This window comes from Xenopus laevis, chromosome 5L (genome assembly GCF_017654675.1).
Source record: "Xenopus laevis strain J_2021 chromosome 5L, Xenopus_laevis_v10.1, whole genome shotgun sequence".
Lineage (NCBI taxonomy): Eukaryota > Metazoa > Chordata > Amphibia > Anura > Pipidae > Xenopus > Xenopus laevis.
The window spans coordinates 46,894,967-46,907,808 of NC_054379.1; the positions used below are offsets into that span (position 1 = coordinate 46,894,967).

General features: G+C 38.8%; 1 protein-coding gene across 1 annotated transcript in view; it reads left to right on the forward strand.

Annotated features, from left to right (window-relative positions):
• Positions 1 to 12,842, forward strand: part of ttc27.L (tetratricopeptide repeat domain 27 L homeolog) — a 216,572-nt gene that overhangs the window by 189,009 nt on the left and 14,721 nt on the right. The window contains exons 16-17 of the mRNA XM_018263013.2: positions 551 to 603; positions 11,843 to 12,008. Coding sequence (XP_018118502.1) covers positions 551 to 603; positions 11,843 to 12,008 — 219 coding nt within the window. The remainder of the gene's footprint in view (positions 1 to 550; positions 604 to 11,842; positions 12,009 to 12,842) is intronic.

The following is a 12,842-nucleotide window of genomic DNA, read 5'->3' on the forward strand; positions in this document are numbered from 1 at the left end:
TGGATTGTTTGGATTGTTAATTCATTAAGAGGTGGGTGAAGAGATGTTTGCAATTATCTCCATGTTCATAGAACCCGTCCCGTGAAAATGCATTATTTTATTTATTTGCTGCAGGCTTTTCCCAACTTTTCTGAAAGGTTTACTGATTTTATATGCAAATTTTGCCCTGCACAATACCTCTATGTTGCCCTCTAATTTACCACTATCTTCCTTACATGTTCTTTCAAAGGTTCCGATTTAACCCCCACAAGAAACCACTATGTTTTCTTGTCTAGTAACCTGGGGTCCATGGGCTAATATCTTTAGGGCTCTAACCAATTGTCCAGACATAGAAAACAACCCTTGTGCTCACAGGCTGTGCAGAGAGATTCCATAAATATATGTCAGAGTAGGTTTTTTTCAGTAAGAATATTTTAGAGTTTATCGTCTCTTTTAGAGTCTGCTTATTTGACTGTGTTTATGCTCTTTTCTTTTGTCTGTTTTTGTATTCCGATTATGATGCATTGATGAAAGACATTTTCTAAATAATATTTTTTCTTTCAAATTACAGAATGCTGAAGCCTGGAATAATTTATCATCAGCCTACATCAGGCTTAAACAGAAGTAAGTAACGTCAACACACACACACATATATTTATATTTGTGACTTGCCCTGAGTACTGTGTGGAGTTGTCATTTTTGTATAGCTAAATATGTGGTGTTTCTTACTGCTCAAAAAATGTCTACAAGAATCAGACTTTGATTTGTTTGAGTTAATGGAGTTTTGAGTGGACATTTATCAGTGATCTTACTGGCATGTGTGTAGTTAATAGAGTGCTCTTTTTTCAGTGGTTTTACTGGCAGGTCTGGGATTATTGGAGTGCTCATTGCCCATTTTTACAGTGATTATACTGGCACATCCATACCTGTCAACCCCTCCTTTTTTCCCAGGAGTTACCTGATTTTGCCCTCCCCCGGACTCCTGTTACTAATCAGAATTTCTCCGGTTTTCCATTTTCTGCAGGCGAAATTCAATGTACGCATACGCAAAAGCATTTAGTGGTGTCATTCTAGCTATATGCACATGTGTGGCGAGTAGTCAGTGGCTTTAGGCGCACTTGTTCTTCCGCCAACAACATCACTTTACTAGGCTTGGGCGAACTTGACCCGTTTTGTTTCGCCATAAATTCACTGTCTCCGAAATGACCCCGACGCCCATTGAAGTCTATGGGCGTCAAAAAATTTTTGACGTGCAACGCCATGCAAGTCTATGGGCGAAACAAGCTAAAAAAATTCGCCCATCCCTACACTTCAGATCAGGTACACTGCTGCTTTTATATGTAATAAGCTCTACAGTGTCACAGACTAACTGCCACACATACAAATCAGCTAACAAAAAAAAGTCTTACTTCTGTTATGGTGACTTTTTCTGTAGTAATTATAAGCACACTGGTGTTTGTTTTATTGTGCCACCACTGACACTGGCTTTAGGATATTTCTCTCTTAGGTGCTTCCCCACAGGGGTTAAATGTGAAAGCAAGCAGGCTGGTGATAAATAACCCCTTAAACTTTAAATAAACTCAGTAGGATTGTTTTGCCACCTGTATGGATTCATGCAGCTTAATTACCATCAAGTATATGGTAGTGTTTTATTATGACATAGAAAAAGGAAATTGAAAAAATAGAATTACTTGTTTAAAATGGACTTTATGGGAGATGGTTTTCCTATATTTCGGAGCTTTCTGGATAATAAGTTTCCAGATAAGAGATTCCACACCTGTACTGCAAGTTGCTCAAGCAGTTCACGCCATAGTTTGTGAATACAGTTATGTTCGGTAACTGGGGTTTTCTGTAATTTGGTGGGTTATTTATCAAAGGTCATTTTTTATTTTTTATACCCTTACCTCGGATGATCATACAACTCAAATGGTTTCTAATTCAAGAAAAAACTTGAATCAGCAACTTTAACGGCCTGAAAACTCAAATTGATTGGGTATTCGGCAAAAAAAAGACTGAAATTGCTCTAATTGAGTTTTTGAGCAAAACCCTCCGAAATAAACTCGAACATCATGAAGGCTATTAACATCTTCAAATGGTTTAAGGGACCTCTGCCATTGATTGACCTCAACAGATGGTGTATTTTTGGTTTGGAGCCATTTCCAGGGTCGGGGTATAATAAATAAAGCTCACTGTGTCAGCGTAAGTAATAAAATATTTTTACCAATAGGGGCCGAAACTTTGGCTACACTGTGATGCACAATAAAAGATAATATTGCACATATATTGGAGTGTGGGTCCATTCTGCAACTGTATAATCATTATTGACCGAGCACCCGGAATTAAATATATTGGATTGGGTGTGGATACTTGGGACGTGTATATATATATATATATATATATATATATATATATATATATATATATATATATATATATATATATAGTCAAACACAAGAGTCCTCTGCACTCAACCCATTATCAATATATTTAAGACAGCGACATTTTGTGCATACTGCTACTAAAAAATGCCTTACCCTTTAAACAAAACAGGGATTGTTTGTCCATATATTGCAATATATTTAAGCTGGCCAACTACGTCAAAGTCATCCCATATCTGGCCAGTCCTACGCTTAATTTTCATCTGATTCATTAAGAATTCTATTGCTTCATTATACATTTTACAAAGGGACTAGGTTTTACCTGCAACTTACTAGCTGCTTTCAAAGTAAACCTCCATACTTGGCTGCCCTTTTATTAGACACCAGTGGGATCACCTGACTATAGCTGGGAAGGGTGGGAGCTACAACATGGAGCTGGTCACAAACAAAGGAAAGTTGTGCTCACCACTATTTTTTAAAACCATTTGGCGGGGGTGCAATGAGGCTGTGACCACAAAATACATATAGTCAAACACAAGAGTCCTCTGCACTCAACCCATTATCAATATATTTAAGACAGCGACATTTTGTGCATACTGCTACTAAAAAATGCCTTACCCTTTAAACAAAACAGGGATTGTTTGTCCATATATTGCAATATATTTAAGCTGGCCAACTACGTCAAAGTCATCCCATATCTGGCCAGTCCTACGCTTAATTTTCATCTGATTCATTAAGAATTCTATTGCTTCATTATACATTTTACAAAGGGACTAGGTTTTACCTGCAACTTACTAGCTGCTTTCAAAGTAAAACTCCATACTTGGCTGCCCTTTTATTAGACACCAGTGGGATCACCTGACTATAGCTGGGAAAGGTGGGAGCTACAACATGGAGCTGGTCACTGCTCCTGTATAAACTATAACAAACAAAGGAAAGTTGTGCTCACCACTATTTTTTAAAACCATTTGGCGGGGGTGCAATGAGGCTGTGACCACAAAATACATATAGTCAAACACAAGAGTCCTCTGCACTCAACCCATTATCAATATATTTAAGACAGCGACATTTTGTGCATACTGCTACTAAAAAAATTAAATATATTGGATTGAGTGTGGATACTTGGGACGTGTATATATATATATATATATATATATATATATATATATATATATATATATATATATATATATATATATATATATATATATATATATATATATATATATATATATATATATATATATATATATGACAAAAATTCCTGTGTGGAACCGAAACGTTGGATAAATAAACCTTTTCTTTTTTTCACACCTTTGTTTGCTTTTTGTCGAAAATCCTGTGAGTGCCATCATTTGTATCCTGCATTTACACTTCAAGCTTGAGCACCCGGGTAGTGATTTGACTGAGGGTGTGCGGCTCATACCCATCAGTTTTTTTGTTTTTTTTTTCTCTCTCTCAGTGAGTATCAGTGAGCTGCCAACTTTGAAAGGATTCTAGGGCTTCCAGTGACAGCATTTTCTTCCCTTATTGGTTACAGAATTCTAAGTCCCGATAAAGCTTCATGACGATTGGATGAGCGGGGAAGTTCAAACCTCAGCTCTTTCAAAGCAGGGGGGCCCGGCTAATCAAGTAAGTGCAGCACAGACAGGCCCCCTTACCCTCCAGGCTGGGACAACACTCCCCCCCCCCGATGGCAGCCCTGCTCACCCCAGTAGTGTTTTTTAACAGTTTTATATTTTTTAGTTACCTAAAGGCATGGTAACTCCAAATTCTAGGTCCCAGACCTTGTAAAAAAAAGATCCCACATCTGTTTTGCAAAACACAGTAGAGTACATTGAAATATGCCGTCTATTTAAGCTTTCAAGAAGTTAAAACATGCAAACTATTATGCATTTTTAGTTTTACATCCATGTATTCAGAATGCTTCACATCCCATTCCTTTGCTTGCACCACTGGGATCATGCATCAAACGCTTCTGACAATGGTAATGCATAAACATGAGAAAATACTTTTAAGCTCATTTTGTACTGTGAAGGGCTACAATTTTTGCTATTTTGATATGTAAGAAGAGTATGCTTTTTGTAGTACGCTAGTTGCATCATTCTTATACAACCATGTAGATTTTTTTTGTTTCCCAAAATTGCATTTAAGGATCCCTTTTTAATCAGTGTAACTGTGATGAAAATAAATATACCAGTAATGTTTAAACATTATAAACCAGAACAATGTTGATGTATTCCAGTCATGTTATACAAAGTAAAGCCAGCCTAAGTTATAGCATTGGAACAAAGTGGCACTCAACATTCCCTCAAAAGCAGTGGTGTAACTATAGAGGAAGCAGACCCCGCAGTCGCAGCGGGGCCCAATGAACAGGGGGGCCTGGACTGCTTCCTCTATAGCTTATAAAAAAAAAAAAACCCACCTCCCCAGCCGCTCTCTCTTACCACCGAGGAAAGTGGAAGCAAGTCGGGGTGGTAGTGGGAGGAGTCGGACGGGATGTGGGCATGGCGGAGGCAGGATGCAGGTGAGGCGGAGCGGAAAATGGGGGGCTGGATCGGGTTCGGAATGCACTGGGCCCCTTTGCAGATTTTTTTTGCAAGGGGACCCGTCACACTCTAGTAGTTACGCTACTGCTCAAAAGCCTTTGCATTATGGGTGATTATGGAAGAAGTAGATGAAGCACATATGACAAACGAAGAGCTGTAGGTCAGACTGTTGCTTTTTTAGTACTAGCTCTTCCGTATCCTAGGCACCTTTTCCCACTGTTCACACTTCGTAACTGCACAGCCTGTAATAGGAAATGTCTGTGAAGCAGACATATTATGTGCTAATAAATATCACTTCAGTACTGTAATAGTAGTGTTCATGGTGATAGGTCAGTTATTTCTACAAAACTGTTATTCCAGTATCATTTATCAAAGCGAGTACAATAACTATCTTTTTACACCTAAGCAGTATGTCGGAGGGCTCCTCATTCCCTTGCAGATTTTTCTAGCGTTTACTGACTCTACATAAAAATGATGAATTATGTTTTGAAATGAGCTTTCAAATCTCTGTTGCATTCTCTTCCAGATTTCACAAGGAGGGAGGTAATAGCTTATGTACTACACCCATGTGTAATGAGTTGGTTCGGTTCAAGTACAATAAAATGGATGCAATACAATTTTCTGCAGCTGTTAATGGTTCTTTGCAGACACATGCCTCATGTTAACTTATTTGCCAGAAGGAAAATTAATATATATATGTTAAACATGAACTATTTTATCCCAGTAAGGTACTTGGTAATATTTATCAATGGAAATCTGAAAGGGGTAAATGGTTAGTTCTTTACTACTGCAAAGTCTTTCAATGCATCAAAACATTTTTCTGGAATGCATATGAATTAAAACTTTTAGAAACACAAATATGATCTGGTGCGGTAAAACAAATCCCAGGCAGGACAAAACAGAGTGGAAAATATAGGATATAGGAATTTACCGTATATACTCGCGTATAAGCCGAGTTTTTCAGCACCCAAAATGTGCTGAAAAACTCTACCTCGGCTTATACGCGGGTCAGCTAAAAGGGTTGACGCTTACTCAGTGTGCAGTGACTCCTCCGTGCTGCCCATACTTCTCCCCGCTCGTGGCTTCCTCAGCCCCTCCCCTCTAAGCTCTCGTCACACAGTACTCCTCAGCCCTTCCCCTTTTTGCGCAGGAGATGTGGGACAATGTGTGCGCATTACCGTATTGCGCGCAGGAGCGCACAAGAGTTTAGAAGAGGAGCGCTCGAGACGGGATGAGGTGCGCGCTCACTCTGTGATACGAGCACGCACCTGTACAGGGAGTCTCTGACGCTGCCCTGGGACGCTGAATCCTCGTAATAGGGGGAAAGGAGGAGGACATTCCGTTCGTATCCTGCGCTTCCCTGTAGCCTGATTTCAGTTGCGGGAGGGGCTGCAGCTCTGGAGTTATACGGTACTTTTTAAATACTTTATGGTGCCTGTCAGAAAGAAGAGCTACCATTGTCATTTGAGCACGGAGGGGAAGGGCTGAAGAGGGAGGACTGATTGACAAGCGCTGAGAGGGGAGGGGCTGGAGCAGAATTAAGCGAGGAGGGGGGAGAAGTATGTGCAGCAGCATGGAGGAGTTAATGCATGCTTCAGATCAGTGAGTAAGCAGCAACGTTAAAACTTTAAATTGGCCATGTCCTAAAATAATTTCTCACCCCTAGGCTTATACACGAGTCAATAAATTTTTCCAGTTTTCTTAGGTAAATTAGGTACCTCGGCTTATACACGGGTCGGCTTATACACGAGTATATACGGTAACTCTAAAATAAGTAAACTATAAAAAAAAAAACAAAGCATGTTGCAAGATGCTAAAGATGGTTTTTATGATGAGCATCAACTTTCAAATAATCCATTACTTATTGTAGTCCACATCAAATAATGGCACATCCTCGTGCTTCCAGGATTGAAAATAAGGCTTTGTTTAATGGCCTTAAGAGGGAGCTTTGCCTAAACTTACTGCTTATGTGGTGAAAATGGGAGTGATGCATCACACCCTGTGCTATAGAGTGCATACAGTAATGTGCAAATATTTTGGGCACTGTAAAGCCATTCTTTTTGAAAATATTCCCTTTAAAGCTAACTCGTGGTAGGTTGTTCCGGGACTACTGGTGAACTTTGCCACAGTTTCACTATGCACTTTGCCTGACTTAAGGTGGCCATACACAAAGAGATCCGCTCGTTTGGCAATGTCGCCAAACGAGCGGATCTCTCCCCAATATGCTTACCTTGAGGTGGGCAATATCGGGCTGATCCGATCGTGGGACATAACCGGCAGTCGGATTGCGAGACCGCATCATCGAACAGATGCTGACGCCATCCGACGGGATTTTTGGTCCCGTCCGATCAACATATGGCCGACTTTCGGCCAGATATCGATCGGGGAAGCCTGTCGAAGGGCCCCACAATAAGCTCGGTCTCGTCAGCAGCTTTATCGGCCCGTGTTTGGCCACCTTTACTTGCTTCTGTCTCTGTATTAATCCCAGAATGATTCTGTGGTGTTGAATCCAGGAGCTGTTGGTTTCCACCTTGGAAGAATATCTATGGTCGCAACTCTTCCATGATGACCAGTTCAGATAAAAGTTTTTCAGACTGTAGATGGGTCAATCAGGGTCCGAGTGGCTTCTGAGCTTAGAGTGGTGCTGGACATCGTCCATTTTTTAAGGAAAGTAGGCTTGATGTATGTCTTATTTTTCATCTGCTGCAGTCCATTTGGTTGGCTGACCGATGCAATTCCAGTCCTCAGCCTTGCTGGTTTGTTTGTGCTTTAGCAGAATGGTGTGGACAGCCTCTCTCTGACATCAAATGTCTGCTTGGGATAGACCTTGCTGATGCAGGATGAGCACCTTGTAACTTGTTGCTATGCCCTATGTAAAATCTGAACGTTAAACCACCACATCTATCTCATCTATAGGGAGGCATTATATTAGTTTCTTTCTTTAAGGACATTGAAATATCTTATTGTATTACTTCACTTTATGCAAATGGGATGTTTGTAACAAAGGCTGTCAATATACAAATAGCCTGCCTAAGACTGTTGAACAGTACTGTATGTCTAAAGTTATATGAAAATACAGATTTAACTTGATATGTGCTGAAATCTCACAAAATACTTTACATATGCGTAACTTATTTTAGAGATTGAAGCAGTACAATAAATAGTGTTCCTTAAAAACAGACGTTTGAGCATGCCAGCACATATATGAAGTGGTACAATTACACGGTGCTCATTAAACTTGTGTTCAGCATTTTGATAAACAGTTTGTAATGGCTGAGATTAATTTTCCAAGATGACATTCCAAGTGGTGGATATTTTCTGGAGCAGAAATTGTTTAGCTGTCAAAGGGGAAGGGTTTCCCTAATGTTCATGCACGTTGCCATTTTTTGATAGCTTGCTCCAGGCATCTGTTCCTTCTCTGCATTCCAGGAACTCAGTCTGCTCTTTCCAACTTCCATGCTTTGGGACCTCTAATCAAGCCTTATCCAGACAAAGCAATGCAGTTCATAGATATTATAATGGAACTTTTAATATCAACGCATGAGTACGGTTTCCAACAATAAATTTATAATGAAGACTAATTATCTTGGCCGAAAAGTTTTATGCTTAGGAATTGAAGACCAAAAAAAGAATAAAAATATCAAGAGAGTAAAAAGGTGCTTATTGTTCTTTTTGTAGACTTCAGTTTTCATTCTCTTGGCTGTCTCAATGCCCAGAACTAGGGTTTGGGTTTGTAAACACAAGCAGTGTTGTTTATCATTGTATATATATATATAATACACAAAAGCCAAGAATATCCTGTAAATTATATCCTTATAAACGGTGAGTTCTGATGTCATCAGTTATAAACGGTGAGTTCTGATGTCATTTCTGTCACATGACTCATTGAAATTTGTGTATTATAATAAATAAAGTACCCCCAGTTGTAAAATATGAGAATATTAGAAGTTACCTCGGAGTTCCATGACCTGTATAAAAACACTCGGCCTTCGGCCTCGTGTTTTTATATGGTCATGAAACTCCTCGGTAACTTATAATATCCTTATATTTTACAAAAGGGGGTACTTTATTCACACTATATATATATATATATATATATATATATATATATATATATATATATATATATATATATATATATATATATATATATATATATATATATATATATATATATATATATATATACACATTAAAAACAGTATCTGTCTGTTTTTATTCTTTGCACTGCTGGCTCTGATTCCTGAAACAATCTGTTCTAACTCACAGGGAAAGGGATAAACAAGTACTGTTGTCAGTTGCAAATATATTTACAAATAACTAGGGATGGGCGAATTTTTTCGCCTTGTTTCGCTGGAAAAATGACGCCCATAGACTTGTATGGTGTTGTACGTCAAAATAAAAAGACGCGCGCCAAAAAATTTTTGTCACGCGACAAAATGTTTTTGATGCCCATAGACTTTAATGGGCATCGGCAACATTTCGCCGGCGAATTTTTAACGAAACGGGTCAAATTCGCCCATCCCTACAAATAACATCAAAAACCACTGAAAAATATTTTTTGGTCTATATAAGGATATCGAACAATTGAACTCTTATTTTACGTTTTTCAGGGGACCAGAAATAAATGGTATATAATCCGAGAAAAAGTTAAATCAGGAAAATGTAAAATCGATGTTTCGCTGTTATACAATATATTCAGAATAGCATATACAAAAGTTCAGATTTGAATGTAGATTGTGCTTAGCATATTATGATAATAAACGTTTGGGAATGGAGGGGGGAAGCATTCAGTGGAAATCAGTGGAATATTTCCTTGTGTAGGTATAGATTTTTTAACTGATGTTAAAGATCAAGGTCCATCATCTAACGCAGAGGTGCCCAGACCTTTCCGTTGTTTGGTCTTCTTTAAGTGAAGTTTAGAGATCAGTGACTCCCACCTCATGGAACATGTTCTTTCATTGCATTACCCTAAAAGAAACAGATGTGTAGCTTATTTAAATAAACAACACCTATTTCTCAAGCCATTCCAACTTCCCTTTCCAACATGAGCACAATGAATGGAGCTTGTGCTGAATATATTTGTGCCAATGGTTTTAATGAACTAAATATTTAGATTCTCTGTTATTTCTGGAGCTAAATGAAAATGAAACCAGTTAAACTTTAGCACTGAAGCTGAGTAATGTTGGGGACTTAAAGGGTTAATTCCCCCTACTGCTCAAAAATTCCTAGGTCTGTAAGTGTGGAAGGTAGGTTTTACCTTAGTGGCTAGTTCCTGTCTCTAGTTATTATAATTAGAGGGAGGACATGGCTCATCCTTTTCGAAAATTACCTAGTACTAGGGGTGGATGTACTTGGGAGCCTTTAGCACAGGGATCCCCAACCTTTTAAACCCGTGAGCAACATTTAGAAGTAAAAGGAGTTGGGGAGCAACACTAGCATGAAATTTTTTTTGGGGGTCACAAATAAGTGCTGTGATTGGCCATTTGGTAGCCCCTATGTGGATTGTCAACCTACATTGAGGCTCTGTTTGGCAGTGCACCTGGTTTTTATACAACCAAAAGCCTCCAAGCCTGGCATTAAAAAATAAGCACTTGCTTTGAGGCCTCTGGGAGCAACATCCAAGGTGTTGGAGAGCAACATGTTGCTCACGAGCTACTAGTTGGTGATCATTGCTTTAGCATAAAGCCCTAGCATTAAACTTGGGACCCTTAGGAGATCAGCAACCCTAGAGAAGTCACAAAAAAAGGACCTTTTCAACAAGGTAAAGCCAGTGGATAGCACATTTATAGGAACTTTGAGTTAGGCCAGCTTAGCAAGAACAGTATCAGTTCCACCAAAGAGTAGTAGCGTGTTACAATTCCCATGCAACTTCTGGGGCCGTTTTTTTTTTTAAAAAATTAAGTTTTCTTCCCCAGACTTTGCTAATGGATGGCAAGAGACACAGCATGGAATATTTTTCAGCCTCATTTGAAAGTGAATGGAAAAATTGATTATCGATGGGGTGTTTTCTGCTAAAATGTGCACAGGAATATTTTGCTGCTTTTTTTTATTAAATAACCCAGCATTCGAGAAAAAAAGTTCAGCAAATTTTCCAACTTGAGAAGAAGAAACTTCCGTTTTATAATTCCATAAATTACCTTTTTGGTAAATAACCACTGGTGCCCAATTATTTCTCAAATCAGTTTTTATGTAGAGAGCTACAGTTGAGCTTTCCTTTCCATCACTACCTTGCGAGGGTCTAGCTGAGAGAAAGGTTCACAATTTCAGATTGTTTTACTGGTCAACACCACAAGGAAGGTAATCCTTCAATCCACCACACGTTAAAATAATATACAAATAAAATTAAAGTGAAACTAAGTTCAACAAATGTATGTATTTTGTACTAAGAATGTTTGTCATGTTTCTTATGTCGGAAAACTTATGTAAGGAAATATTGTAATGTGTTCAGTAGTAGAGGTTATACATTAAATCACTGGAACTATTTGACGAATGAAGGTAACACAACCCAAACGATTAGATACATTGGAGATATGATGTCAGTTTTATGTAAGATATAGATGTCTTTTAGGGCAGAGATACACGGAAAGATTCGGGGAGATTTTGTTGCCCGGCGAATAATCGCCTCTTCTTCGGGCAACTAATCTCCCCGAAAAGCCTTCCCGCCGGTTAGAATTGAAATCGCTGGTGGGATGGCACTTGGGCACTTCGTTTTCCGAAGTTGCCTGACGAGGAAACTTCGGGCGACTTTGGAAAACGAAGCACCCCGAGTGGCATCCCGCCAGCGATTTCAATTCTAGCCGGCGGGAAGGCTTTTTCGGGGGGAGAATAAATCTCCCTGAATCTTCCCGTGTGCCTCTGCCCTAAGCGTTAAAAAGTCTTAAGCAACAATATTATGTGTTTTGTACCTATAAACCCATTTCTGTTTTCAAAAAGGATTAAGGCCTTCAGAACACTGCAGGAAGCAATTAAATGCAATTATGAGCACTGGCAGATTTGGGAGAACTTCCTGCTCACCAGCACAGATGTGGGAGAGTTCTCTGAAGCAGTTAAAGCTTACCACAGACTCATGGATTTAAGGGATAAATTCAAAGATGTAGAGGTAAGAGATATGTCAAATGGCTGTGGGTATATGCTCATTTCACATGCAAAGTTTGCTCCAGTGGAGTTGAATTCCACAGCCTGTGCAAAGCTTTTATCCCTAAGCAAAATTAGGAAATTGACCGGTAAATAAATAACAATGTAATTATGTAAAGGAAGCCTGACTTCATATTATGTTAATAGACTATAAAAGAAATAATCACGTCACATGATACAGTAGTGTAACTACTACTACCTGATTTTGCACACATTGCAGGTGACCTGCAAAGGGGGGGGGGGGGTCTGGAAAACAATTGTTTTTGCCCAGGCCCTCCAAGTTACACCACAATATATAAACATAGTCTACAGTCTTACATTACCCAAAGGCGCAGGCACATCAGTATTCCATCTATGCCACTTTGGAAAAAATATGTTACCCACCCCATAGTGATTGTAATTACTGACCTGATAACTCAGGCCGGTGCTCCTGTAAATAGAACAATGCACCAGCCTCGAGTACTACTTAGCGAGCACCATGGCGTGATCGTTTTCTCAGGTAGACACATGTGCAGTAGAGTAAAAGGCTGGCTCTTTGGTTAAAGGGGAACTATTGCGAAAATCAGAATTTAAAATAAGCATCATACTGAAATAAGAAACTTGCTAAATATGATCAATTAAAAATTCTGTACCGTTTCTTTAATTATATAGCAAATATATCTAAAATATTGGTATAAAATCAAATATCTATATTAAAGGGGAACTATTGTGAAAATTACAATTTAATATAAGCTTCAGCATACTGAAAAGAGAAGACGTTTTCTAAATATAATCAATAAAAAATTCTGTACTGTTTCTA